Source organism: Doryrhamphus excisus, chromosome 6 (assembly GCF_030265055.1).
Source record: "Doryrhamphus excisus isolate RoL2022-K1 chromosome 6, RoL_Dexc_1.0, whole genome shotgun sequence".
NCBI classification, from domain to species: domain Eukaryota; kingdom Metazoa; phylum Chordata; class Actinopteri; order Syngnathiformes; family Syngnathidae; genus Doryrhamphus; species Doryrhamphus excisus.
Window position 1 is genome coordinate 6,710,208 of NC_080471.1, and position 25,815 is coordinate 6,736,022.

Sequence of the window (25,815 nt, forward strand, 5' to 3'; positions counted from 1 at the left end):
TTTGTCCATAGGTATGAATGTGAGTGATTGTTTGTCTTTATGTGCCCTGTGATTGGTCAGAAGTCAGCTGGGATAGGCTCCAGCATACCCCCCTAACAAGGATAAGCGGAATAGAAAATGTATGGACAGTCTATAGAATATTAAGAATGCATCTAACGTGTGCTTACATTGATGAGGAAGGTCTTGGAGTTGAGAAGGTTGGAGAACTGGTTGAGAGCCTGCATCACGGTGGCCCGCCGAGCCTCGGGGATGTCCAGCTTGCCCGTTATCATCACGTCGTTGGCGCCATCCTTGGAGGGCAGGAAGAAGACGCGGTCCGTGTAGGTCTTATAGTCCAGGAAGGGGATCCGACCCTCACTCAGGTCATTGGTGTGGTCCTCCATTTCGATCATGAGGTCTGCCGGCGTATATGGTCACATGACAGGAAGTCACTGTAGCTGCAACTCAAATGCTATGTTCCACTTTTTACCCTTTGGACCCAAAAAGTTCACTATCATTAAAGTTTTTCTAACTTTCACCACTTTTTCCTTTTACTTCAGTGAAGTGCTTTTCATAAGAAAAGCATATATTGAGATTTGAATAAATCAAAAAAATGTGGTTATAATGGAAGTCAATGGGACCAAATTGATCCCAAGGGTAACAAGAGTTTGGATATATGCATGTGTGCTATCCAGTGCAATAGAGTAGAGTGTGGAATTCTAAAAATAGGAATCCAAAAGCTTAAGTAGCTTTAAAAGTGAGTGATAATTTTAAGGCTCAACAAAGCGTACCTGTGAATTCTTTCTTGCAGCGGTCTCTCACGCTCTCCTCCAGGTTCTCCAGCTGGTGTTTGACTTTCTCATACTCTCTCTCTGCCTGTTGACTCTTCCTCCTGAAAAAAATAGAAGAAAACAAGGCAAGGCTTTTTACCTCCTGTTCATTACCTTGATCCAGTTGTTGAACAAAGCTTTGCTGTGTCTTCAAATATTTGCCATTGTTAGCTAAGCATCTAAGAGATTGTGGTTGCCACTTTCACTGTTATCATTACATTTATTCACACACTTGGTGGAGTGTCAAATAAAGCTAATGAAAAATCAGGAGTACCGTAAAAGCCACACTCACTAAATTTGAAAATAGATAGAAAAAAATAGTGAAATAAAATAAAAATAAATAGAAAATAAATAAAACACAAATAAATCTTATGTTTTAAAATAATAACAAAATAGATTTCTATCAATACAATGCTTTGATCAACTATTTTTGCCTTTTTTAATAATTCTAAGTGTTTTTATGATTATGGTTATACTTCTGAAATGGTGATGTGTACCTAATCCTGTGCCTGTTGCGTGTACAGTAGCATATTGGAGTGACTGGTATGGCATTACAGTACAGACCGGTAGCAGTAGACAGAGACAGCAATGATGAGCAGCATGGGCACGATGACAGCAGGGATGATGATATAGAGCGACAAATCATTCTTCTTCTCATACTGCACCGAGCCCACCACCCACTCCCCCTTGCCGAACTTGATCTGTAGATAAAACACACAAGGATGAGAGGAGAATGTCATTATCAGGCACACGCTGGCTGCATTTTAGACATTTATTGGGCTATGGCTGGGAGCCAGCGCTGAAAACGGCAATGGAAGGATGGGGAAATCTACATAATTGGCAAACAGCTGCAGGACCTTTGAGAGTTTTAAAATGCTGTGGCTCCCCGCTTTAAGTGAACACATCCAGAAGTGGATTGAGTGTGACACTTCAATCGGGTGCTTTTCTGTTGGAGGTCGGCCGGGCTATTGAAAATCTAGTAGTGTGGTTTCATTCTTGCAGCTCAGAAATGAAACAACCACTCACTCACGGCATGCTGATATCTGATGGCCACTGGGCACGCTATCCTCCTAACTGATGGCCTGGGCTTAGGGTCTTTAGTATTTTAGGGCTCTAAGGGGAAAAAATGTGATGACAAACATAGAACAGGAAATGGAACTCATCATGAGATAGTAAAGAGTACATATGTCCCTGTCATGGCTGCTCAGTACAACATGGTGACAATAATGTTTTGCCTTATGTGCTTTTTTCCCTGTGATGCTATGGTACAGGGGTACCAAGGTAAATAATAAAAATGCTACTATGCTTAGGTTGGCTAGTAATGCTAATTATCATGCTAACACATAGCATAATAGTGCTATGAGAATGGATAAAAGGCTAGGATGCTAATGTTAACATGCTAGCAATGCTAATGTGCTAACGTTGGCATGCAAACACCTAGCATGACAGTGCTCTGCATTGATGTAAGCCAATAGCATGACTGTCCTGACTTTGTTGAATGAGTTGATGTTGGAATGATCAGTTCTTCCATGTCCCATTTCAGACAATTCCGTAACATTTAAATGAAAAATGTTCGGAACTTTTGAACACAAAGAGAGAAAAAAACATATGAACTCCGGCAAATACATAACCGCTTGGCGGAAGTTATAAAACATTTTTAATGCAATAATCTTTATGTGTGCTTTATGTGTATTTTTTCAGTACGCACATCTCTCATGACTGCTCTGTATGGGAAAAATATAGGTCAATTACATAAGCAATAAAAACACTTTTATAATAACATTCTATTATTGAATCATATTAATTTTGATTGACATTTCTCTGCCTTTACAGATACATATATGTGATGACAACCATAAAACAGGAAATGGAACTTATTATGACGTAGCAAGGAGCTTTACGCATGTCAGTGGTGCTTGCGCAGTTAAATATGATGACAATAATAGTAGCAGCAATAATAATATAAAATTCATACTAATAGTAATGTGAAATTAGACCGTATGATCGACACACAACTGAACAGAAAATGCAATTTAAGGGAGAAAAAAATCCAAAGCTACATGGCCCTGTGTGAAAAAGTGGTTGCCCCCTAAAGCTAATAACTGGTTGGGCCACCCTTAGCAGCAACAACTGCAATCAAGCGTTTGTAATAACTTGCAATGAGTCCTTGCAGCGCTGTGGAGGAATGTTGGCCCCCTCATCTTTGCAGAATTGTTGTCATTCAGCCACATTGGAGGCTTTTTAAGGTCACAGCATCTCAATAGGATTCAGGTCAGGACTTTGACTAGGCCACTCTGAAGTCTTCATTTGGTTTTTCTTCAGAGGTGGACTTGCTGGTGTGTTTTGGATCATTGTCCTGCTGCAGAACCCAAGTTGGTTTCAGCTTGAGGTCACCAACAGATGGTAGACAGCAGAATTCATGGTTCCATTTATCACAAGCAGCAAACCAGCCCCAGACCATCATACTACCACCACCGTATTTTACTGTTGGTATGATGTTCTTTTTCTGAAATGCAGTGTTTTTTTCACTTTTTTGCACAAGCCAAGTAGGTTTGGATTTTTTTTCCCGTAATAATGAAAAGTTTCAATTCAGAACTGCATTTTGTATTCAGTTGCGCCATCATTAACTAATATGCGATTTTTTCTGAAATGTTTAAGTTTGACAAACTTATGACTAAATAAGAAATCACCACTCTACATAAACTGTTCTCACTTTTGATTGGTTGAAGTGATTGAAGTGTCTTTTTTTTTTGGCCCATTGGTCAATGTTTCTTTTTACACTTGAATATAGTCTGAATGGCCAATGGAACAGATTATGTCTCCATCCACTGTGTCGGATGATGGACTTGTAGCTACGAACCAACAAGAACTCGAGAAGAAACACTGATTGGAGATAAACAGGCGATGCCTTCCTGACCATTAGATCCAGCAGCTCCGGCCGAGTGTCACGCCGCTGCCTGCGGGAGCGAGCACGAGGCTGGGTGGAGGGCGGGTCCAGAAACAGTTTGTCATCCTGGAGGGTGTTGACCACGCAGGGGACGTCGCCCACGAAGGCCTGAGCTTCCTTGGCCGTCATGGCTTTGGAGAAGCCTCGACCCTAAAGGAAGGACAATTTGCCGTTTCATTATATATCATTTAGTTGATGATAATATGTATGTCTGTCTGTTGGTGTTTTTGGAGGATGCTGGTGCCAGCAACTCATACAGTGGTTTGGACAGAAGATGAAATAAATATGATCAGGTTCTTAATAGCATTGTACCACCCAATGCTAACAAGTCTATATTAGGTCTTATTTTCTATCATGAGGTCGACTATATTCGGTGAGAGGAGTGTAAAGGTGACTATAGGGGTGTTATGTCATATCTAGAGGGCTCTAATAATGTAAAACAGCGTATTTAGAGGCTTGTAAGGTTTTCCATGCTGTAACTATGAAATCGATTAACCGCGATTAACAAGGGATTTCAAAGAAACCCTGTTTCTATCGCGATGAGCACTTTCAATCTAAACCTTCTGATGTCAACTATAGCTTAACACAAAAAAAATCAGAATAAACAATATTTTGTTTTCTGCCTCCCATCAAGCTTTAATCCTCCCATTTGAATGCAAATGTTATTTTACAGCTCGATTTAAAGATTGTTTAACGGTATTCCCCACTTCCCCTCAAGATGCATTGAAATGCAAAGAGAAAAAATAACGACTGCAAGAATTAGCCCGGACACTTGAACGCATCATTTCATCTTGAGGCGCAATCACAAGGCTGAAGCCATTCAATTGCTTTTCTAATTTGACTTCATACACAAGCACATGTTATTAAACACAGCTATTGCAGAAGCATGACGTTTTTTGGTTTGTTTTAACATTCAGTCACATCATCACCACCACCATCATCATCATCATCACCACCACCACCATCAAAGTGACTCAGCAGAAACAAAGCATGTGATCCTGATAGTGCCACATCATGAAGACCAGGATCAGAAATGCGTGAGTCATCCCGTAGTGATGATGGGAGTATTTCCCATCATGCACCTCATCACCTTTCCGTCTGCTCTCTTATCTTTGGACGAGGTGCAGGTCTTCCTAGTGATTGTTTTTTTAATGTCATTAATTAATATTATACATTTTTATTCTGCTGTTGACCAGTCCAGGGTGTACCCCGCCTCTCGCCCAAAGACAGCTGGGATAGGCTCCAGCACCCCACGAGACCCTCGTGAGGATAAGTAGTAGAAAATGAATGAATGAATGAATGATTATTCTGCTGTTATGAATATAGTATTATTAGCTATTATTATTTTATTTTTTTTGCAATTTTAGATTACAATATTTTTTAATTGTTTATACTATTAATGTAGTATGTTAGTATTATTGTATTATATACTGTATATATTTTTTACACTGTTGACATTGTTAATGTAGTATTGTAGTATTAATGTAGTATTGTAGTAATGTATGCATTGTTATTTTTGTTTACATTTTGTATGTGCAATCTTTAAAAAGTAACTTTTAAAATGACTATTATTATCATTGTATACCATTTCATCCACCCAAGGGTAATATTGTTGTGAGTTATTATCATGATGATTATTATGGTAGTATTTTTAACAAACAATTTTAGTATATTTATAATAATGTATAGTTGCATTAATTGTTCATCTTTTTATTTTAATTTTATTCATCATATTGTTATTTTGTAATATTGGTGTGTATTATTATTATTATTGTAGCATTGTTAAATCATTTTATATCATATAATTTATTATTATTGTAATGAGTAGTGTATGTATATTTATTAATAATATAAAACAAAATTATTAAATATGTACAATATATACTGTGTAGTCCAGGGTGTTAGCCACCTCTCGCCCGAAGACAGCTGGGATAGGCTCCAGCACCCCCGCGACCCTCGTGAAGATAAGCAGTAGAAAATGAATGAATGAATGACTATACTGTATAAATATATATTCATTACAAATAATTAATTCATAATGCGATATATTTAGTATATAATTGTATTGTGTATAGTTGCAAATGTAGTAATGATAATATTGATATTTAAAAATATATATTCATTGTTAATTATTGTAGTATTTGATTTTTTTGTATTTTTGATTATTATGTAATTACATATATGTGATATTATATTATTATTCTTTTATTTTACAAACTAGAGCAGGGGTGTCCAGGGTGTACTCACGTTGACGATGATGATGCTGGCCTCAGTGAAGAGCCTCTTGGGTAGCTCGTAGAAGACGGGGTCTGGGTGGTAGTCGAAGTTCTTCAACTCCTTCTCCCAGTTGTCCAGCTGGATGTACGTCCTGGCGTGCTGACTCAGCGAGCCGTTGACTGTCGGGGAGCGGAACTGGATGACCGTGTCGTTCTTCTCGTGGGCATCCTGAACGCAGCCAAGTTAAAGAAGCGCACAGCAACAAGTCAGGGTGACATAAAGGGCATCCAAGGATATTAGGCGTCATTAAAATGTGTCTCTTTTAGGACGCCAACTCGTATTTAAATGGACACGCTTATAAAACCTTCATCTGTCAGTCCCAGACTCAAGCTGGTGTTAACAACACACAAAGGCATGTGATGGCTCGGTGACAACTCCACGCCGACTCCTGAAAAAAATACAACTGGCACCATGTGACAACGTGAGAATGCGCCATCCTGCGACAAGCACAGCGAGTTCAAGCTGTTTGAGACAGCGACGTCACACTTTCACACCGCCATCATCACCTCCTACCTCAACATCAAGCGCTCGCTTTGGACCAGGAGAACTCCTTGTTGGAAGCAACCCATAATTGGCTGTTATTGCCGAGAATGTGAAAATGATTATGACCTGGAGTGCATGAGAAAATGGTCCCAAAAAAAAGGTCATTTATAAAGTGTATTATACAGCAGCGACAGAACCAATACTTTAATACTGGTCAGGAGACAGCATTAAAAAAATCGTACAAAAAGGTCGCTAAATGTGCCGGATGCTGACCACTCGTGGTGTGTCAAATTCAGCTGCTGCCATCTTGCAACACGATTTGAACACACATTTGAAAAGTACCATGAAGAAATATGATTTTATCATATATGGAGATCAAATAAAGCACAGTTATGATAATATGCCAAGCCAAATGCAATGAGCGTGAATAGAACCGCTTGGTGATTAAAGGTGCCACTTCCTTATTACTGTATTATATTTCATAATAGCCATACCATAGTTGTCATGTTTTCATCTCGTGAGACAGCCCTAATAAATACAATATTTATATTTACCAGGGCTGTCAAATGATTCACCGTTTTATCAGATTAATCACGGTTTACAAATTAATTTACCATGATTAATCACCATTTCACACTATGAAATATGCCCATTTTTTACTGTATTACTTTAAAAGAAAGATAAATGACAGGGCAGGATTATATACTCATTTCGTACAGGTAACAGCTTGTACCCAGGCATGCCCATATAAGGAAATGAGTCTCTAAAACCGTGCATTCAAACTTCTTTCAGCGCTCATCCTAACTACATTTATAGGTCAGGAAAGTGGAAAAAACATCATACTTATTACTTATAATACGCACGGCGGTCTAGTGGTTAGCGCGCAGACCTCACAGCTAGGAGACCAGGGTTCAATTCCACACTCGGCCATCTCTGTGTGGAGTTTGCATGTTCTCCTTGTGCATGCGTGGGTTTTCTCCGGGTACTCCGGTTTTTGGAATTCCTCCCACATTCCAAAAACATGCTAGGTTAATTGGCCACTCCAAATTGTCCATAGGTATGAATGTGAGTGTGAATGGTTGTTTGTCTATATGTGCCCTGTGATTGGCTGGCCACCAGTCCAGGGTGTACCCCACCTCTCGCCCAAAGACAGCTGGGATAGGCTCCAGCGACCCTCGTGAGGAAAAAATGGTAGAAAATGAATAAATGAATGAATAATACTTCTTCGTTTCTGTTTATGTAGACCAGGGATCAACACATCCACGCATAACAAAGACGATGTGATGTTCAGTTAATTATGCAAAACAATTCAACATCATTGATGCCAAATGAGTTAGCGCTGTTAAAAACGGGCTAGTTTTGAAAGTCCTAGAAGAAAGTGCAGCAAGAGGCCGAGCAACAACGTAATGTGCTGTAATGTGTTGCTACAAGAGGCCAGCAGACGCGTGGAGTGAAAATACTTGGCTGAACTTAAAACCACAACAAGCTTAAGAAGGTGACCAGCCGAGGCCTTTGAGATAACACTTTTCATCCACTCTTATTTTTACGGCAGCCTTTCAAATCGCTCCCTCATCGGCGGGAGGGAAGAGAAGTGGAGGGGGGCGGGGGGGGAGACTTGGCCCGAGAGTCGGGTGATAAAGAGCAACATAATCTCCCACAAACCTTAATACCGGTATTAAATTCATCCCTGTAAAAGGAAATGATCAACATTTTTTTTTTTTTTTTGCTGCTGCTTAGCGCTCACCGCTAACACCGCAGGACAGGCAAGCTGCCCGCCGCTACTTTTAAGCCCCCCCACTTCGTCTTCAGAGTCAATCTTGCTTTCTTAAGCTGAAGGGGGACGCAGTGTCTTTGGTAGGGAGGGGGGTGGGGGTGCTATCTGCAATCCTACAGGTTTTAGGATTTATGGACTGGGAAGGAAGATGAAGTAACACTGGATTAAGTAATCTCAGGGATCTGGCGGGAGGGGAAGCGTGTCGGCGCAGAAGAAGACGAAGAAACGCTTGACGAGGCCGGGAATGAATCACCGCTGTACTCGTGGGCATGGGAGATGGATGGACAGGCGGCGGGACGGGTACAGATAATAAAAAAAATGAAGGAGTGCAGAAAATGAAGAGAGGAAAGAAATGATGATTGCGTGAGAAGAGATTGATGGGGACAATAGGGAGAGGATAGTGCAGATAATTATGGGGAATTGAACACACACACACACCTCAAATGATGTGGAGTTGTCTCCCCGGACCTTCATGAGGGCTCGCTGGATGATATCAAAACCTGAGCCGGTCACGACAATGTTTCTACCACCACTGCAACAAAAAACACACAAACGTGTGAGAAGAAACCAAAGAGATGTTGGTCCCATTCTGGGGTCTGAATCCCAGTGCAAGTGGAACAGAGAAGGGTACCAGTGACGGCACAGACAACAAGTGTGATGACAACCATAGAACTGGAAATGCAACATAGCAAAGTGTCTTCTCAAAAAAATATGCGCAATTAACTACTTTTGCACAACATTTCATTCATGAATACATATTTATTACATTTTAAATCACGTTTTTTTAATTAATACATTTTAATTATTATTATTATTTTAACATTAAAATTAAATTTAAAATGCCATTTTTAATAAATATAATTTTTTGTTCATTTAAATTTAATTTAATTTATTAGAAATGTATTTAAATAAAAAATGGCGATGCTTTCAAGTGCCCCCACTAATGTTTAATTAATTGGAATTAAGATGATTTTTATATCATTACAATTTTTTTATTTTAATGAAATAAATTAATTTAATTGTTTTTCATTAATTTCATTGCAAACACGTTCATGTTCCACCCACTGTTTATTCATTTAAAATTACATTTTTACTAAATGAAAATGTATGTTATTAATTTTAATTCTATAAAATTATTTAAAATGTATTTTTATTAATTCTATTTTAAATGATTTTTAAAAAACATTTTAATTTTATTAATTTGACATTATTTGTATTGCTAAATTTCCCCCTAGTGGCTTTACTTTATTTTAGTTTTATTATACAGTGGCTAACTAGCCTTTTTACATTTGTATGATTAAGTTGTCATGGCTATACTATACTTTGACCTTGGAACAGACAAATTCATTTTACATTGCTTCTTATTGGAGAAATTATTTTGAGTATTCGTTACATGAAATCAGAACTCGGAAGTCAACTAGCGTCGCTACATCCTGCACATTCCTCGTAATGAAGTACCTTGATGACATCCCTAGTACTAGTACACTTGATGCTTGTGTTGCACTGACCAGACAAAGCTTGCTTTGGGCTGATGGTCCAGCACAGTGGGGTTCTCCAAGAACTGGAAGGCACTGTTGACGTAGGTCAGGGTGCTCGTCCCATACTTCACCATCACGGACAGGGGGTCAGAGGGCACCTTATCAGCCCGGTACTCTCCTGTCCTGCAAGTGATTTCTGCTCCAAAGTGCTCCCTGCCAACACCGGGACAAAAACACTCGGTGACCACATGCGGTGACCACATGGCAGCTTGTTAATACGGGCGTCGCCATCCCTTGAGCTTGTTATTTTATTTATTTATTTTTAGTCTGCTACCTTAGCCTGTCACTGCATGTCACAGACAATTGGATTTGTTGGGGGATAAACATAGTCGTATAGGTACGTATAGGTACGTATGAATGATGAGAGACGCCAGCACTGGTCCTGTTCTATAGGCCTCATCAATTCATGCTCAAATACTAGATAGGACAGGACTAGAGCTGCCCTGTCCTACCTAGTCTTTGTCTTTTCCACTCTATCGTGTCTAAACTCCCATCAGGTTTCATCAGTTCATGAACTCCTTCCATCACTTCATATACATATATATACATATACATGCATACATATATATACATGCATACATATATATATATATATATATATATATATATATATATATATATATATATATATATATATATATATATATATACATATATATATATATATATACATATATATATACACATATATACATATATATATATATATATATATATATATATATATATATATATATACACACACATATATACACACACACACATACATACACACACACATATACATACATATATATACATACATATACACACACATATATATATATATATATATATAAACACATATACACATGCATACACATGCATACACATACACACACACACACACACACACACACACACACATATATATATAATAGTATGTATTGCGTCTATGATGTCTATCTTTTTGAGTTTTTATATCTTATATTCTTGTACACTTTATCTACTTTATTGGTATAATTATTATTTATTGACGTTAAACTGCTATACATGGAGCAGTGGAGATGCCAATTTCCCTGAGGGAATCCCAAAGGGTTTAATAAAGTATTCTGTATGACTGATGAAGGTATAATTAAAATTATACTTTGTACTGAATCAGAAATTTAATTTGAGAAAACTAAGTTGTAACAAAGGATACAATTTGGTTACAGTCTTTGTTATGAATTATATTTTTACTTTGTATGAATGCAGTTTCTTTCTTTGTCTTGAGGTCAAAAATGTATTTCCAGTAAATCAAAATGTGTGCTTTTCGCCACATCATAAATTTAATTTGAGAAAAAACTAACACATTTAGGTGTAACAAATTACCGTAATTTTAAGTTGATCCAAAGTATCATTTTTTTCAGTGTAGAGCTAGAGACCAGCTAGCATCCTGTCCTGGCTAGTCTTACAGCATGAACTCCAATTCAACAGTTCATGCTTAATGACTAGGTAGGACAGCGAGGCTGATGTCCGAGCTAGCCTTTCAACATGAATCTTCTCTGATGAATCCTGCTAAGAGCAGCTAGTCCAGTCCTATCTAGTCTTTCAGTATGAACTCTCTAGTTCATGCTAGATAGGACATGTCTCGTTCTGTCCTTTCTAGTCTTTGTCTTCAAGTCTTAAAGTTCCAAGACAACCTAAACAGTCCAGTTTCCAGTGACTCTATGACCTTGGCATACAATAAATAGATCAACAAATAAAATATTAACAGACAGACGTAAAGTTGGCAGGACAATAATGAATCATCTTGGAAGACAATGATTTGGGTCTCCTTACACACTGCAGTCCACTCCTCCAACGGTGACCTGGATGTCCTCCTTACTACCCGTGTCCAAAAAGCTTCCAGTGATGGTAATGAGGGTGCCCCCAGCTTTGGGACCTCGACTCGGCGTAACCGCTTGAGGAATCGGGTGCTGGCGACATTAGAGGGGACGTGACGGAAAGGAGATGTTAGGTATTTATATATGAATCATGCTCAACCACCCCCAGCCAATCACACACCAGCGGTAGCCCAAAGGCAAACACTTGTAGGTACACATGCGAACAAGATCCACATTCCCATCTTGTCTCCTTGATCTTCCCCTTCATTCACCAGCGTTCCCACACAGACTCCAACAAGAAGCACATCTGCCTCAATTTGCTGAGCAAACACTTAAGGCGGAGCGCTCCCCTGTGGGGAAGCTTTAGAGATATGAAAGGCGAGTTAAAAAGCACGGCTTCCTCTTAGAGTATTACACAGAAAGGAGGTCGAGCGCGCTAAATGCGGGAATGCGGCTTATCCGACATGTGCAGCGAGCATTGTACTGGAATGCCACAACATCTACAGAATCTTATGCAATCACGTTGTTTGCCACCAGTAGGGCTTCTGTAGGCCACGAGAAGAACATCACCAAAATGAAAGAAACCAATACCTATTTTAGCCCCCATGTTGCGATATCAACTACTAATACAAACTGACCAAATATGAACTTAGTCCAAATAAAACTGTGAACATACGTTGGATGGACCCCAAATCCACTAAAACATGGACATGTAAGGTTTATCGGCGCCTTCGTGTCCGACAATGAGCGCTCTTCCTCCGGCAGCCGAGGTTGCCATACACCCGGCTTCTAATACAGCTGAAGATCTAGAAAGTTTTCTGTGCGGGTTATTGTGTGTGGCTGCTCTATAGGAGTCCGCAACTCAAAACAAAGGGTTGAAAAATATAATAAGTCCCCTTTAGTACACACAAAGGTGGTGAGGAGCTCAGTCATCCGGGAGGGGCTCAGAGCAGAGCCGCTTCTCCTTCACATCGAGAGGAGTCAGTTGAGGTGGCTCGGGCATCTAGTCCGGATGCCTCCCGGACGCCTCCCTGGTGAGGTGTTCCGGGCATGCCCAGCCGGGAAAAGGCACCGGGGCAGATCTAGGACACGCTGGAGGGACTATGTCTCACAGCTGGCCTGGGAATGCCTTGGTGTCCTCCCGGTGGAGCTGGAGAAGGTCGCCAGGTACCGGGAAGTCTGGGCTTCCCTACTGAGACTGCTGCCCCTGCAACCCGGACCCGGATAAGCGAAGGAAAAAGGATGGATGTATAGTACATACAAATACTGTATGTTCATTCATTCATTCATTTTCTACCGCTTTTCCTCACAAGGGTCGCGGGGTTGCTGGAGCCTATCCCAGCTGTCTTGGGGCGAGAGGCGGGGTACACCCTGGACCGGTGGCCAGCCAATCACAGGGCACATATAGACAAACAACCATTCACACTCACATTCATACCTATGGACAATTTGGAGTGGCCAATTAACCTAGCATGTTTTTGGAATGTGGGAGGAAACCGGAGTACCCGGAGAAAACCCACGCATGCACGGGGAGAACATGCAAACTCCACACAGAGATGGCTGAGGGTGGAATTGAACCCTGGTCTCCTAGCTGTGAGGTCTGCGTGCTAACCACTAGACCACCGTGCCGCCCTTTTTTGTATATTTGAAGAAAAAAAAAACAGTTTACATCTCATTTTTGTGTTACTGGTGACAAAGCATATTATTATTATTATCAACTTTTTCTCTATTGTCATTATTGTCATAATATTTTGACTTTATTATCATGTTACAATTTTACCCAACCTAATTTTTCCAAAACTGACACTGTATATTTTGTTTGTTTTTTCTAATATTACATCTTAAAAAAAGTATTTTACCCTGTTAAATTTGAACGTTTTATGAAATATGAATATAAATTAATAAACTCTTATGAGTTATTGGTCCAACATTTTTTTGTAAAAATACTGCTAATTTGTAAATATAAGAACTAATGTCAGTAATGTCACAGTAATGTAAGAACATGCAAACTCCACACAGAGATGGCCGAGGGTGGAATTGAACCCTGGTCTCCTCGCTGTGAGGTCTACATGCTAACCACTCGACCGCCGTGCCGCCCAATACTGTATGTATACTTTTCTCCTGCACAATTACGACTATTTTCCCCTAATACTGTATTTTGACCTATTTTTGGAACTACATAAGATTGTTTTCTGTGTGGGCACTAGAAAGAGCTTGTGGTGACGTTGCCCCCTGCTGTTGTGCCATTCGCTTGACAGCCAGTACAAGACTTTCCACGTGGAGAGATTTCTTACGTTCACATAAAATTCACGTGTATTTATGGACACGGCCGGAAGGCCTGTGTTAAATCCTTCCATGCATCTGGAAAGGGAATGGAGGCGTTCAAGTCGAGGAGACAGCGAGTATTTACCCTGTAGGTGAAGAATATGGACGATGTTCCTGTCTTTCCCCCTTTGACCTCCACATCCACTTGGCCCCATAAGGGATTCCCAGGGGTCATGCGGCCGATCACACATACCACACTGAAAGAGGTGGGAAAGAAAGTGGACAAAAAACACTGATCAACACCTGAGAGTGAAAGGGTGTGGCTTTGCAAAGAAATATCATGAGTGCAATTCCAAATGTGTCAGTTTTTTAGTCGATGACAACACATGTTGGTTTTTCTTCAGCCATTCAGAGGTGGACTTGCTGGTGTGTTTTGGATCATTGTCCTGCTGAAGAACCCAAGTTGGCTTCAGCTTGAGGTCACCAACAAATGGCCGGACATTCTCCTTCAGGATGTTTTGTTAGACATCAGAATTCATGGTTCCATGTATCACAGCAAGTCTTCCAGGTGCTGAAGCAGCAAAACAGCCCCAGACCATCACACTACCACCACCATATTTTACTCTTGGTATGATGTTCTATTTATAAATGGCATTTTTACTTTACAACTTTTGTGTCTTCGCACCACAGAGTATTTCCCCAAAGAGCTTGGGGATCATCCAGATGTTTTGTGGCAAAGTTTGCTCAGCAGTGGTTTTGGTCTTGGAACTCTGCCATGCAGGCCATTTTTGCCCAATGGCTTTCTTATGGTGGAATCATGAACCCTGAGGCAAAGTGAGGCCTTCAGTTCTTTGGATGATGTTGTGGGGTCTTTTGTGACCTTTTGGATGAGTCCTCTCTGCGTTCTTGAAGTCATTTTGGTTGGCCGGTCATGTTTTCATACTGACTCACTGTGGTTCGCTGGGAGTACCAAACCTTTAGCAATGTCTTTATAGCCTTTTTTTTTTAGACTGATAGACCTAAATTAATCTCAGTTATGTTTAAATCTCTTTTTCACACAGGGCTATGCAGGTTTGTTTTTTTTCACCCTTACTAATAAAAAGTTTCATTAAAAACAGTTGTGTTGTCATTGACTAATATTCAAATTTGTTTGATGATCTGAAACATTTAAGTGTGACAAACGTGCAAAAAAAAGGAAGCAGGAACACTTTTTCACACCACTGTATGTATATAATGAATGATTTGTTGTGTACTAAAAACAACATTCTCTTACGGCGGCAAGGGACAAGCATGGTCCAAAAGCTCCAACACAAAAATGATCCAATGCAACAAACATCATAAAAGAACCAGCCATGGACGTAGAAACAACCAACACCCTGACCAAAATGGACACATTAAAGACTTTAAAGTGAAAGATATTAGTAAAATAAACCGTTAGCGCCCATGTAGAAACAAGAGTCGGGTTCAGTAGGGTGAACGCCTCAAAAAGCTGGTGATTTAAGAGTGGAAACATTCCCTGCACTCCCGTAAATCCAGACCCGTGTCTCAGCATGCAGATGGCGGGGGTAAGCGTTGGCTATAAAGGCGTCTCCATCTCAGCAGATGTCAACAGATTCTGGCGAGTATCTGCAGGGCAATAACGCCACTGTTTACGTTTTCACGGCCCATTTGTACGAAACGGACGCCTGCTTGAACGCTCCGGCACCTGCGATGCATTCACTGTTTCTTTGCAGCCAATTAAAGCACCTCTGGGACGTGATCTGCAGCGGTAAAACAACGCGTGGCTCAAGCGCGAGGCCATCCATCATCCTCCGCTAGCACGCCAAACGCATGCATATCTGTGAGCCTGCAGCTGCTCGGAAGGCAAAAAAGGCTGTGATTCATCAGCAATCAAACAGAAATGATTGATAGACCGCGTATATTTACAGTGTCATTCTCTCTCCGTGTGCTAGCATGTTAGCCATGTGGGGTCACTGGATGCGGTTTATTAGCATTTCCACCGCCTCGTACTTTTATTTCGCTACATTTCACAGGCGGCTGTAATTACCAGCCGGTGTCAGAGGTGACAGTCGACCGAAATGACCTCAACCCTTCATGGCTTCACAGAAACCAACCCTCGACACACTTTCATTTCTAACCTTTAACAGATGCTGGCTACATTCTGGTGCCGTTCTCTTTGGTATTCTCAGTCTATTTGGGCTGTGTTGAAGGAATATAGATGAAATCTCTGAGGAAAGCTTCATTTTTGAAGTAAAACAGCTAATATGGCAGAAAAGGGGACACATTTAAAACCATTGGAATGACTTTTCAAATACAATTCAAGCCATTAAGAACATTCATTCATTTTCTACCGCTTTTCCTCACGAGGGTCGCGGGGGTGCTGGAGCCTATCCCAGCTGTCTTCAAGCGAGAGGCGGGGTACACCCTGGACTGGTCGCCAGCCAATCACAGGGCACATATAGACAAACAACCATTCACACTCACATTCATGCCATTAAGACCACAACTTGTGAATGTGGTAGGGATTAGAGGTCTACACGGAGCGGCTGGCCCCACGGCTGGCCGGACTCCTCGGCTAACGGGGTGGGGCGGGGCGGGCTGAAGAAATCTCAAGAACATGCTATGGAAAACTAATACAGTAAACCTCGGATATATCGGACTCGGATATATCGTAAATTCGCTCACAACGAACAGATAAAAAAGAAGCAATTTTTCTGTAATGCATTTCCAATAAAAATTCATTGCATATATCGGATTTTTTATAACGGATTTCGCCTATTTCGGACAAAATCTCCAGTCCCGTTCCAATGCATTTCCATTAAATTTCCCTCGCATATATCGGATGGCCGCATCGTGGCACTCCGATTCGCCGAATCGTGACAGGCCGCTATACGACGTCATTTGCAACGTTTGCAGCGTTGCCTGCGCATCCAGGTACATTGGAAACATAGTCAAGGAAGTGCCTTTTTATAACGGATAAAATCCGATTTACGCATATACCGGATATAAATCCGATATATGCGTAAACAGACATTTTCCCGTATACGCATATAACGGATTTCGCTTATATCGGACAAAACCAGTGGGAACAATTGAATCCGATATATCCGAGGTTTACTGTATAAAAAAATATTGATAGCCTCATTTGTTTCTTGAAAGGTCACCTATATTGTCTATAATCCTTCCTTATATCATCGTTTTCACAAAATTTAATCTTGAGCTGAAAAGAGTAGGGATGCGCCAATCAAGGGTTTGTGCTGCCGATTCCAATACCGACCATCCACGAGTGAAATCGGCGCCTAGCTACACCCATCAACTGTACGTTTTTCACTTGGTGCATTCAGTGTCTTCCGCTGGTCATTTGAAAATGAAATGTGTGAGTGAATTTCAAGGACCTCATCATTGGTTGCAGATATGTTTTCGATTTGGCTAAAGCTACGCTAACTGACATTTTGGGCTTGCTGCATAGCCGTGAGACCGACCATGCTGCATTGCGTCCGTCGTGGTTTCGCCCACCTGGTGGAGACTGAGTACTTCTCCTGCTGATGAACACAGGGCTCCCCGGCCACGGTGATGCGTTTAATGTCTTCCTTGCGGATTCCCAGATTGGAGCCCCGGATGGTGACGGCGATGCCGCCCTCCAGGGGGCCGTAGCGAGGGATGATCTGAGTGAGGGACGGGTTTTGGTAGAGCAAAAGAAGGATTGGATTGGATATTTACAAGAACATATCAAAGTGTCTCATTTGGTTATGTCTGATGCCGGAACGGTCACGGCATCAGCTTCGCCCGCACAATCTCATACAAGACTTATTAGAAATTCTGCTTCTACAAAGAAAATAATGCTAACTGACAGTTTCAAAGACAGCCATGAACGGCTAATGAAGCTACCACAACAAACCTCACATCATTTATTTAAACTAAAAAATGCACGCAGGACTTAATAACACTAGTGGTAATAACAGAAATAACAACAATGATAAAATATTACTAATAAAAATAAGTTAAATATATATAACACATAGACATGAATACAAATATATATAATTTTTATTTTATGTTTTATTTACATATACACATACATATATATTTTTATTAGATTTCAGGCAGCTCTTGTTTTGGCTCTCATTAAAGTGAGCAATAAAAATATTTTACAGTTGAACATTAAACTGGAAGGGAAAAACTCCCATTAAAAAGTCACTTTTTCTCCATGTATTAAAAATGAATGAAAAAGCAAACAGTAGTAAAAAAAAAAAAGCTCTGGCATTAATAAACAAGCCTGTCATTGTGTTTGGCCTTCACCAAACCAGATGAAAAATTGATCCTTGGAGACTTTGAAAGGTTTTAACTAATGAATGAAGCTTCACACAATCAATGATGGACCTTTTTTTTGGCTTCTAAATGACAACAAAGCCAGGAAGTTCTCCTGCTTCAGTGAAGGACGCATACGGTTCAATAGCCGCTCCTTCTTACTACTAATCACACGTTCATTTGTAAATAAAGTGACTCACATCAGTGATTTCAGGGGCGGGGCACTCGGCGTGGTGGGGGTCCTCGGAGCCTTGTTGGTCGGGGGCGCACAGCTGTTCGTAGATGCAGGCCTTGTGTTTGGAGCACCACACGCATCTGTACTTTGGGTCGGCGTTCTTGCACAAACTGCAGTCCTCTCGGCCCACTGAGCAGTTGTACAGGGTGACTGCACGAAAAATAACCACAATAACGACTCGTATGTTACACAGAGGACGTGCACACTTCCCGTTTACGCAGCAACGGAACCTGACATGGTACAATTCGGAATTGCACACTAAATTTCAGTATTTCAATTTCAAACTATGTTGCACAAATGAGCGACATCAGCAAACATTGTGAGGTTAACTCTTGTCCTGTGCTGCTTTTTATTTGGCTTTTTTCATTAAGGTTAAGACAGAGCTGTCTCCAATATAAGAAGAACAGCATGTAGATGGCAATAAAGCTTCTGGTGGCTGGTGATTCTTCAAATAATAATAATCATAATAATAATTATCATCATCATCATCATCATAATCATAATAATATAGTAATGCTAATATTATTGTATAATAATATTATTGTATTGTATAATAATATTATTATTATAATTATTGCTTTTATAGTATTATTACTTTTATTATTATTATTACTATTACTTTTATTATTGTATTTTAATAATATAATAATAATATTTAATAAATATTTAATAATATTTTAATAATATTATAATATCCATCACCATCATGATCAATCATCATAACAAATGAAGAAGCTAAGAAAATACTATACAAATACTAAAATATTAATGACAATAACAGTAAAATAATACAATGTATTATAATAATAGGAATTCAATATTAATAACAATAATAATAATTTTATAGTAGTATAATAATAATATTACAAATCCTAACAATTAAATCAATAATGTAATAGGAATAATTCTGTATCAACAACAATAGCAAAAATAATAAGTACATCAAGTAATTCTTAGAAACTAACAATAATCATAAAAATATTAATACTAATAACGCCAACAACAACAGAAGAATACAGTTTTAGAAGAATTACAACAATAAAAACAATTACAATCATTTAATAACAGTTAAATTTGAATAATAAATGAATGGGAAAAAAAATGCTGACCAACTAATGCTAATACTACTACCACTACTAATAACAATTATTTAATAATAATAATATTATAATATATAAAAAATATATCTACTGAAGGTAACAAACATAATAATTAATTATTAATTATAAAATTATTATTATAATTTTGAACATTTCCTTGAACATGTTTGGATTCTTATGTTGTATCTTATTATGGAAACGTACCATTTAGCGTGCTATCCATCTTCTTTCCTAACTCTTTGTCCTTGACGTAAAGAAGTACGTTGGTCTCCGGTGACTTATCGTAGGAAAACTGCAAGAAAGATTGGGGGAAAATGAATTATTAATATCGAAAGGAGTGATTTACGCCACTTAAGCCCTCCAACATGGTGGGCTGCTTGCTCCAAAAAGAAAAAAAAACCTTCCACATCTGATAGATTTTCTGTCAGAAAGAAACACAGCTGCGGGCAAAGCGCTGCTTGAGCTCACATTGTGCAGACGCCATGAAAATAAGCGCGCGGTGGCTTAAAGGATGCGTCCATTAGAGGGAGCCACTCAGCCTCAGGGTAGACGGCATGTGTAAAATGAGCTGTGTAAATATGCAATATGTAAAAACAACTTCATAATAACATTGCGTAATGTGTCACAGCTGTTCTGGTTTGGTCTCCTTGCCTCCTTGTGGGCGTATTGGCCACTGGATTCCTCTAAAGATCAATTTTGGTGAGCAGAAAAACGCTGGTGGCAGCCCAAAGACATTTCAGCATTCCATTTGAACGGGCAAATATTTCAATAAATAGGCCAAATCTTCTGGAATGGAATTTTCAGAAGCGGCTGAACAACAAAGATGAAACATGACAGGCAAACATGAGCATCAGTCACACATCCAAATGACCACAACTGACATTGAATCCGCTGAAGGTGTAGAAAGGGCTATCCTCAAAGTTGACCTCCTTCTCCACGTTTCTCATGAGCTCGGTGCCGATGGTGAAAACATGGCCCTGAGAGACACGGAGAAGGACAAGGTGACTGGTATAGTAGCTTTTAACTCATTCAATAGCAAACACGTATTTACTATACTGGACATTTGTGGCACTACAGGCTAAAAGGTGAGATGACGCAACTGGAAAGACGTCATCATCAGATCAGTTGTCTAGTTGTGTAGCTATAAAAATGAAAATGGACACAGGGTGGTACAACTGCTGTTGGTAAGAGCTTGGCGTGAATATTTTGCATGTAAAAACACGCTTGACTGCAAGGATGAAGTGTGCACAACGTTACGCAAGGAAAGTTTGAAAGCATACACACATGCATGCACACACACAGTTTAGTTCCAATTGGTAATGGTAATGGCTTTATTTCATTTGAACATGCATCAGATTCCAATTGAGTGCATCCCATAATCAGTTCCCAGTTCCACATGTCCAAAAGGAGTAGGAAGAAGCAAAGCTTATTAAATCCTACCCCTCCATCTGGTACGTTTACAATCAGTAACTGTTACATTTGTTCACTTCCTGCATTCCTAATATAGTTAATTTAAGTTTAATTTTTTAAGTTTTCAAGCTTTTAAGTTTTCAACTTTTTAATTTTTTAATTTTTTAATATTTTGTCACGTACCGAAGTACAAGGTGATATGACCATCTAATATACTTAATTTAAGTTTAAATTTTTAAATTTTAAATTTTTACATTTTAATTTTTTTTTTACTTTTTGTCACATACCGAAGGTGATATGAGCATCCAATGACATAATGGGTACCATAGTACCATCTTTGTCAATGCGTTGTTATATTAATGTAAACCTGTTTTGTGGTGTGTATGTTGTGGTACGGTTGTTTAGATATGTCACAAAAGCAAAAAAAGTTATGCTTGAAATGTATCTTTTTGCTCTCCCTTTTCTTGTTGGGAAACCATATGTTCCTGAAACGTACCTATGTTCTACTGCTTCTTACTAGAAAACTGAAAAAGCTATGAAAGATGAGTCTATTCCTTCTTGTAGGTTCTATGGTTACGTAGCAATAGAACACAATATTTAGTCATAAGCCTGTCTAATGAGTTGTTGAGGCACAATAATCCTTTTGGGTGGTGATAATGCGAAATTAAACATTGCAACACACTTCCTTCCTCAAGGCCAGTTCACACATGCATCGTGATCCCAATTCACTCCATTCAAGGCACGACCAAGTTCAACTGTAGAAATGTCATCAATCGTGTGTTTAACTTACAGTCCTTCACTATGGGGACACAGCACGGAGGTTAAAAAAAATTGACATTTTTTGTTTGTTTTGGAGGTTTTGGGACCCCCATGCACATATTGTAGAACAACTCATTCTGTGGACTCCAACTACATGCCTGTAGACGGAAGGATGTCCAGGTAAGAAGTACTTCTGGTAATGCAGGTCATTTGTTTAACTGCTGCTGAATAAACGACTCCACATCACTACCTGGTAAAGGTCCAGATTGATGCCCTCGAAGCTGATTGGCTGCTTGAAACCCACGGGGATCAGCATTGGGTCAGGATTCTCAAACTGAGGACACTTGGCACCCTGAGAGAAGAACACATAAAAACACGCATGAACAAGCCGGTACACAATGCCAAATAAGGCATGTTGTTGTTTGTGGGTTTGCTGCGTTGCCCAAAAGAAAAACTTGGTGGGAGTCTAAACACAAAGACTTTATCTTCCACTTTGTTGACATTTTTTTTACACTTGCTTTCATTTCTGTGTGAGCAACGCATGAGTCACAGCAGCTGGTTGAATAAGACTGGATAAAAGCTGTGTTTTAGTTTCTAGTTGGTTTGCATGATAACAGCGCTTTTAAAAGCAAAAAACTTTTCCATGCTTTACCTTTTATAAATTCAAAAACACATCAAAACAGTGTTATTTTGGGAAATGTGTTGAATAGTCTGTTTGGCAGCAGCTGCATTTGTCTTGGTCACTGGTGTGTGTGAGTGATAGGAAGAAAAGCTCTGATGGTGTCTTATATTCGCGTCACTGCATTACATAACCAGTTTTTATTAGTACAAATATTTTGAAATTTGTAAAGTACCTGATAAAGCATGACCTTCACTTTTCTTCCACAAATTTTAAAGCAGATTTTATATGGGAAAATAGTGCCTTTGGTCCCCCCTTGCTTTAACATCGACACTGTGATTGGCAAAGTTTCAGATAATGAGGTTTGCGCATTTGGAGATTAGTTTGGGATGGCTCTGAACACTCGGTTTCAGCAAGTTTTTTATTACAAAGACTCACTGTGACATCACAGTGAGCTGCACTCACGTCTTGTTGAAGACTTCACGGCGTTAGCACGGGACAATAGCTTCCAGGATTGTTCATGTGTACGGGAAAGCTAACTTGCTTGAAGAGGCAAGCATCAGACAAAAGTTGTTGGAGTTTCGGATTCCAAGTGAAGAGAAAAATATGGGACTGTTTTGTTAGCATGGGCGAAACTGGGCTATGCACCAAACTGTGACTGGAGCCCGATTACTTTCCAACGTTAATTGGCCATGTTGAATAAAAGCGCAAGCTGTAACAGGTAACTATTTAATTTATCAGCGTCCCAAAGTTTTGAGTAAGAAGGATTATAGAGTGTGCATACATACTGCATGTCTTATGCATGTCTTGTAATTTGTATGCAAATTACAATCTCACCCATGTCTGGAGTTGCTAATAGCCTTTTCCACCATAATCATAATTTTTTCCCGCCACACGGGTAGTCACGCAAAAAACACGTAATGACCATATTTCTACTCCTGATGTTGTGTTAAGATTGTCTGCACGCAGCAAACGCGGACCTACAGTATGTTACCACTCTGAGTTCATACACGGTAAGTCAGGCGTCTCCAGCCAGTAGACCATGAACAATTTTCAATTACCTCTCCAAAGGCTTTATTCATTTACTATCAACTCCTATACCCACAAAATTTGAAAGAGGGGTTCGGCAGTAGTAGCAGTAGTCCTCGGGAGCGCTCCAGCGGAGTTGGCGTGACTGGAGGCGAGCTGACGTGTAGCTAGCTGCTCTATAGTCCACAACTCAATACAAAAGGCTGGAAATGAGAATATTAGGTCCCCTTTAAGAAAAGACTATAAGAATTAGAAATAAATCCATGTTTTATGTTTTAAAAACATGCCTATCATAAGTGAACAGGCCAACGCACCAACACTGCAGAGAGTGTGAGGACGGCGTTTCATGAGAAAATTCCGGCAAGGCAGACAGGTTGTTTTCGGCAGAGTCATCCTATTTCCTCGTGTCAATATGTAAAGCACGCAGCGTACGAGACAATCTCATCTGCGGCGACAGATAAGCGTATCTGGCAAACATCTGCTGACTTGTAAATTGATACAGCAGCCTCCAATAAACGACGGCGGCTGATAGCGGGATTAGTTTCAAATTTTAATTACATTCCTGTCGCCGTTGAGATTGTTTTTTTTTTTGCTCGGTGTGAAAGACCTTGACCTGCTGCTGATTCGTGACCGACCTGTCGGTGCTTGATGATGTTAGGACCCAGCACGCGATCCTCCATGTCACTACACGTGTGGTCGCGGGTGTTCCATTGGCAGCGCCACGGACTGGCCACGCATGACATGCACCTACAACATAACATGAGAAAACATATGCATGAGGAAAGCACACAGCAACATCGTTTTATCCTTGGGGCTCCTTGGAATGAAGTTACACTTTGTACCCTTCGTGCCCAAAATGGTCCAGGTCATAAAAGTCTAAGAAAAACTATCCGACTATACCTTGTTAAATCTTAATAAAAAGTAAAGCACAACTCTTTTTTTTTTTTTTACCACTTTCACCATATTAAATTGGCTCAACAACTTCACAGATCATTTCTGTCATGCTTTTAGTGCCACTAGAACCCCCGTTTGTTCCCTATGACAATCACAAAAGCTATATTATACAATATTTTTCAAATATTTATAATGTAACCAAAATGGTTCCAGTCATAAAAGTCGAATAAAAAAACAAAACAAATATATTGTGTCTTATTTTTTTCAATATCGAACCATTGTAAAACATATGTAGTTGTAATGGGAGTCAATGAGACCAAATTGGTCCCAAGGGTAAAGAGTGGAGACATCTGTGAAAATATCTATGATCCTCGCAAAAGAGGAGATCATTAAATTGCAAAAATAATCATCAAATGACAAATCCTGGCCATGTTTGACACAGTTACTCTGAATATATCGAGAATCAAAACGCGTTTAGTCCCCTGTAGGTGCCTGGAGGGTTAAACATGCAAACTCATCAAAAGGGAAAATCCATGTCGGTGACAGCAAAATGGATTTCAGCTACTCCACATAAGCAAAGCTCGTTCATCACGTGCGGCGCAGCATGAAATAAATGAAAAGAAAAAAATTGGAAGAAAAAAAAAAACAAAGACAACATGCGGTGAGATCGACTTTCATATTTTGATTAATGAAAAAGAAAAAGGGTAATTTCCTTCGCTCGCTGATGGGAAAAAAAGGAAAGTGGAGACACAAAAATGTATACAAAAATCATTCATCTATTCACCCCCCCACTCCCCCACCCACCCAACACACACGCACAGAGCGAGCCATTGATGTCACTCACGGCATGTTTTCAGACTTCTTCACAGTGGCGGCGCAGTTGTAGAACTGGTAGTCACGTGTCGCCAACTCTACCGTATTGTTGACGAAAATGCTCACCGGCACGGCCACAAAATCTGCTGACACAGCAAAAGAAATAAGGACATCAGATAGATGGATATTTATGGATGGAAAACAAACATTACAAAATGTAATGAAATGAACACTTAAATGTTTGGACTAAAAAAAAAATATTCTTCATATATAATAAAAATGGGTTCATTTATAAGGCAAGATCATATATTCATGCAACCCCCCCTGGGGTGAGTACATTAAAACACTTTTACATTTCAGCTACACTCTACCTTGGTCCTCGGGTGTTTGGGGTAACAGCGAGGGGCGGGGCAGATCACAGGAGACCTGGCCCGAGTCCCACATGACGCCCTCGCTCTGGAAGGTCTTGAAGGAGCACTGCAGACGGTCCGAAGGACCGATGGCGGGCAGGGAGGAGATATTGATCTTCACCTTTAAGAGAGAATGAAATTATGTACCAGTGGCGTCATGATGGCTGCTGACCTACTCGCCTGCTGGGGGGGAATAATTCATAATTTCCTTCATATTTCCTTCATGGCTTGAAAGAACATACAGAAAGTCACAAGGGAGTAAATTAATTAATATGATTTAGAAAAATATTAGAAGAAGATT

At 39.8% G+C, this 25,815-nt stretch overlaps 1 protein-coding gene across 3 annotated transcripts in view; it reads right to left on the bottom strand.

Annotated features, from left to right (window-relative positions):
• plxnb2b (plexin b2b) overlaps window positions 1-25,815 on the bottom strand; it is a 203,088-nt gene that overhangs the window by 22,683 nt on the left and 154,590 nt on the right. For all 3 annotated transcript variants that reach the window (XM_058075677.1, XM_058075678.1, XM_058075676.1), the window contains 17 exons: window positions 25,476-25,635; window positions 25,136-25,247; window positions 24,033-24,144; window positions 22,000-22,101; window positions 20,462-20,557; window positions 19,785-19,872; window positions 18,446-18,630; window positions 17,454-17,602; window positions 14,083-14,194; window positions 11,629-11,765; window positions 9,799-9,981; window positions 8,729-8,822; window positions 6,004-6,201; window positions 3,727-3,906; window positions 1,374-1,510; window positions 771-871; window positions 168-397 (listed from right to left, as the gene is read on the bottom strand). In XM_058075677.1, coding sequence (XP_057931660.1) covers window positions 168-397; window positions 771-871; window positions 1,374-1,510; window positions 3,727-3,906; window positions 6,004-6,201; window positions 8,729-8,822; window positions 9,799-9,981; window positions 11,629-11,765; window positions 14,083-14,194; window positions 17,454-17,602; window positions 18,446-18,630; window positions 19,785-19,872; window positions 20,462-20,557; window positions 22,000-22,101; window positions 24,033-24,144; window positions 25,136-25,247; window positions 25,476-25,635 — 2,376 coding nt within the window. The remainder of the gene's footprint in view (window positions 1-167; window positions 398-770; window positions 872-1,373; window positions 1,511-3,726; window positions 3,907-6,003; window positions 6,202-8,728; window positions 8,823-9,798; window positions 9,982-11,628; window positions 11,766-14,082; window positions 14,195-17,453; window positions 17,603-18,445; window positions 18,631-19,784; window positions 19,873-20,461; window positions 20,558-21,999; window positions 22,102-24,032; window positions 24,145-25,135; window positions 25,248-25,475; window positions 25,636-25,815) is intronic.